Source organism: Anneissia japonica, unplaced genomic scaffold, assembly GCF_011630105.1.
Source record: "Anneissia japonica isolate Jap-2015-1 unplaced genomic scaffold, ASM1163010v1 scaffold7767_len233565_cov179, whole genome shotgun sequence".
Lineage (NCBI taxonomy): Eukaryota > Metazoa > Echinodermata > Crinoidea > Comatulida > Comatulidae > Anneissia > Anneissia japonica.
This window is the reverse complement of record NW_022744636.1, coordinates 160,573-164,987: the sequence shown is the minus strand read 5'-3', so window position 1 is coordinate 164,987 and position 4,415 is coordinate 160,573. Positions and strand designations below refer to the sequence as shown.

The 4,415-nt window shown below is 34.7% G+C and overlaps 1 protein-coding gene across 1 annotated transcript in view; it reads left to right on the top strand.

Annotated features, from left to right (window-relative positions):
- Positions 1-177: 177 nt before the first annotated feature.
- The window catches only part of LOC117119686 (inter-alpha-trypsin inhibitor heavy chain H3-like), a 7,297-nt gene continuing 3,059 nt past the window's right edge, over positions 178-4,415 (top strand). The window contains exons 1-6 of the mRNA XM_033264522.1: positions 178-308; positions 1,349-1,487; positions 2,744-3,013; positions 3,121-3,406; positions 3,552-4,099; positions 4,289-4,391. Of these exons, the coding sequence (XP_033120413.1) occupies positions 1,431-1,487; positions 2,744-3,013; positions 3,121-3,406; positions 3,552-4,099; positions 4,289-4,391 (1,264 nt within the window). The 5' untranslated portion in view covers positions 178-308; positions 1,349-1,430. The remainder of the gene's footprint in view (positions 309-1,348; positions 1,488-2,743; positions 3,014-3,120; positions 3,407-3,551; positions 4,100-4,288; positions 4,392-4,415) is intronic.

Genomic DNA, 4,415 nt, shown 5'->3' with positions numbered 1-4,415 from the left:
GGTAACAGTTAAAAGTCCTTGGTAAAACTTGCTTTATACTAATGTGCTATATTTTATCTATAATAGGTTATAACTAATTCGCATTCAACAGGACAATAAACTATTGTAAACAATGTAGGACTACACACAAGATATAAATTACTGCATACCATTTTAATTTAATTCACAAATGTTTAATTTCTTTAACCCATACGTAGGGAAATTGATGGCGTTGTGTATCCTGCCGAGATCAAAGAAAAGAAAAAAGCTCAGAAGATCTACAATGAAGCTAGGGACAGGGGTCAGAGTGCAGGACACGTTAAACAACAGTAAAGCCCTTGTCTTACTCACTTAAAGCCGGGTACTCACTGTACCAGATGGTCGACGCGCACGCAGAGCGGATTGTTTTAAATGACTATCCGTTCTGACTGCCACCGGCAATGAAGAGACGGTGTGGCGTCGTCTAGCGCTCACGAAAAGCGGAGTGGGTTCGTCGTGCGACGGTCATATGACCTTTGCACGGCGCAGTGAGTTCCCGGCTTAATACTCTCCATTATCAATTAATCAACTCATCATTTTTTTTTAATTTTTCATTTTACTTATCATTTAGAATACTACATTATATTCTACAGAACCTTAAGGTAAATTAAAATTATTGGCAAAATAATAATAAATAAATAGATAACGATGTTATGTTGGAATAATATTCATGTAGCTTACTGTACAACCAAAAAAAAAAAGGGAAAAAAGAAATGAAAAAAAGAGAGTAAAAGGTAAGTAAGGAAATACGACTATGGAAATAAATATTTAACAATCATTTTTAAAAAATGTAAATAAAATTCTGTATGTTCAAATTATTTATTTATTAACGTTATATATATTTATTTTTTATTGTTGTTATTGATTATTGTTACTCATTATTTTTGCTAGATGAAATTTTTAATAATTTTTACCACACAATGCCGTAAAGCGCATAGAGGTATTTTACATTATGCGCTCTATAAATTGACAATTATTATTACTATAACCAACCTGACCAGGTTAACCAAATTTTTAGTTCTGCAATGTTAATCGTATTACTTTTTTTTTTTTTTCAATTTACTGTTGATTTTTTTTCTGGATGCACCATCAACAAAACAAAGCGTAAATTCCGCACATGATCATTCCAAAATGAGGTCAATGTTTAAAAAATATATCTCGGGCTAATTCCAATAATTTTATTACATGATAATAATATAACTCTCACATTTTAAGTGGTGGCCCGACGGTTGGTCCGATGTCCCTGGGTTATAAAATTACACAACAGATTTTGTTTTTTTAATGTCAATTTCATCAATTAATTTAAATAATTATATTATTTTCAATGCTGGTCGGAGAAGGTGAATAGTTTTTCGGTGTCTGTTAGCGTAGCCAAGAAAACATTTGTTACTTTTGAACTGATATACCAAGAGATGTTAACACGTAAAGACGGTTATTTTGAGCATCGAACCAGTATTCGACCTGGTCAGGTTGGTGAAACATTATTACCTTTCTTTCAATAATGCATTAGCCTAGCTAGGCAATACGATTCAATTCTACCAACACTATCGCATAAACTTATAAGTTCGTCTTCTCTGTGATTACGACAGCGGAAAACAAAAATATGTTGGATTTTTTTCAATTCTAAATCTTGATAATTTATACAGAGACAGACTTTGGAGGATAGAGGCATTTAGTTGTTATAAATGGAAGTGCTACAATTAAGATATACTAGTTTTTAGCTTCGATGAGGAGCTCTAGGAATACCCATCTGATTGATTAATAGATCTTTTTTCATTCTCTTTTTTGTATGGGTGGCCGTTAGGGCCATTAACTCTGAGAAGCTCTACAAAACAGTCGGCTGATTGATCATTATCTTTTTTGCATGGGCGGCCGTTATGATCATTAGCTCCGATGAGAAGCTTTAGAAACTCTCAACTGACTGAGAATACCCGGCTGATTGACTAATAGATCTTTCTTTTCATTCTCGTTTTTGTATAGGCGGCCGTTAGGGCCAATTACTTTATTATTATTAACTCCAATGAGAAGCTCTAGAAAAGTCGACTGACTAATTAGGAGATCTTTTTAGATTCAATGAGGAGCTCTAATACGCGGCTGATTGATTGATCTCTTTGCCGATTGATTAATAAATCTTTTTTGTATGGGCGGCCGCTAGGGCCAATATAGTCTAATGTCTCTATTATACTGCCCTCATCGGAGCATTCGCGATTACGAGATCTTGTTGCGAGTGAGGTCGGTGTATGCATTTTGTTCAATTGGATGGGATTTTTGTCACAGAGTGTGACGTCTTAATGTGTTTCGTATTTCAGCCGTCTGTAATTTTTTTATGCAGCAAATTATTTGAAGATTTTTACATTATAGGCATTTGGTTATTAAAATGGAAATATTACAAGAAAAAAAAAGTTAATAGATGAAGTGGGTATATGCACTTTGTTAAGTTAGGTGGAAATTCATAGTGGCTACTGTATTATGCGCCTTGTAAATCCATTGATTGATTAAGTGTTGCGTAATTTTTTTCCGTACGTCTTAATATTGTATCTTTGTTAACATAATAGCTCTTGTATTCTTATATTAGCCAATTACCTCTAATGTAAATAATATTTTCATATAAACAATATATTTTAAAAATATTATTTACATTAATCTTCACACTGATTATCTAGAAATACCAGTTGATTTACTTTATTAGATCTACTGAAACTTGTACATGTCTGAATGTTTACAGATTGTCAAGACTATGAATGTAAAAGTGGCAATTATTGAAACTCAAGGTCTGAGCGAAGTGAACACAAGCTGGGTGAAGGAGCAAGCTAATGGAAAGGAGGTCACAAAACACGGTGTTGGTGAGTTAAGACTCAAAGGAGGAGACATCAAAGCATTTATCGAATATGCGCCAACAGTTGAGGAACAGCGTCAGGAATCGGAGGATGGCATTCAAGGAGATTTCGTCATTCGTTATGACGTTAACCACCCAAAGAGCGGAGGTGAACTTCAAGTTAGTTCTATTTTTTTTTCTCTTGAAAATTGTAATAAATAGCTTAGATACAAATTTATCTTATAAGTGTTTCACCAGATATAATAGTGGCGTGTGTTTTGTTACAGATTGTGAATGGATACTTCGTGCATTACTTCTCTCCTGAAGGCCTACCAGTAGTTCGGAAGAATGTCGTTTTTGTCATTGATGTTAGTGGGTCAATGTCAGGACGCAAAATACAGCAAACCAAAGATGCAATGAACACTATTCTGGATGACTTGCGAGACATAGATTATTTTAATATTGTCACATTCACTGATTACACACGGCAGTGGAAAAATACACTTCAGCAAGCAACTCCTGAAAACATCAGACGTGCTAAGAACTTTGTTTCATCTCTAAGAGCCCTCGCCGGTAATGATTGAGAGCTTCTCCATGGTCATAATTTGCATTTATTATATAATATCAAACAATTAAAGTTGATTATCAGACTTAAGTACATACTAATACTGTTCCCTTCTCACTAATAATGCTGACATGGATTGATTTCATTTTTTAGGGACAAATTTGCATGAAGGTCTAATAGATGGTGTCAGGCTCTTAAAGAAACTTACGGAAAATGCAAATGACAGTATACATGGTGTTTCAATGTTGATAATGCTGACTGATGGAGAACCGACATCTGGAGTAACAGACCTGAATGCAATTGAAAGAGACGTAGAACGAGAAATAAATAATAAATATTCGCTTTTCAACCTTGGCTTTGGTGAGAATGTCGACTACAAATTTCTTGAGAAGCTGGCTTTGAGAAATCGTGGCCTGGCTCGGAAGATTTACGACGATTCAAAGGCAAGCTTGCAGTTAGAGGGATTCTTTGAAGAAGTTGCAACCCCGCTTCTTTATAATGTCGTTTTCGACTACCCTGAAGAAATAGTAGAGACGAACAGCTTAACGCAGACTGTTTTTCCAAATTATTTCCAAGGGACTGAGCTTGTGGTAACCGGTAAACTAAAGGCGACTAACATTACCAACGACATTCTTGAAATGACAATTGCTGCAAATTCCGTCGATGTTGCTATAGAATTTCCACTTACAGTCGATACAGAGGTTAGAAAATATTTTATCATACCAAATTATCAAATAGGTCTACATACAAATATAACTTTATAATAAGGCGTGCGTGTGATGGAAACACTCTTTGAGAGCAAATAATGCTAAAATCAAATTTAATATACAGTGAATCAATGAACAATAGGCAATCTGTATGTTAATTTATGTTTTTTGTTGTTATTTTAGAAACCACCCGAAGCACTCCTTAATAAACATGCAATTGATGATTTTGCTAAGCATCTATGGGCGTATTTGTCGATTAAAGAACTGTTACAGCGTCGTGATATCAGTAATAGCGGCGCTGAAAAAGAAG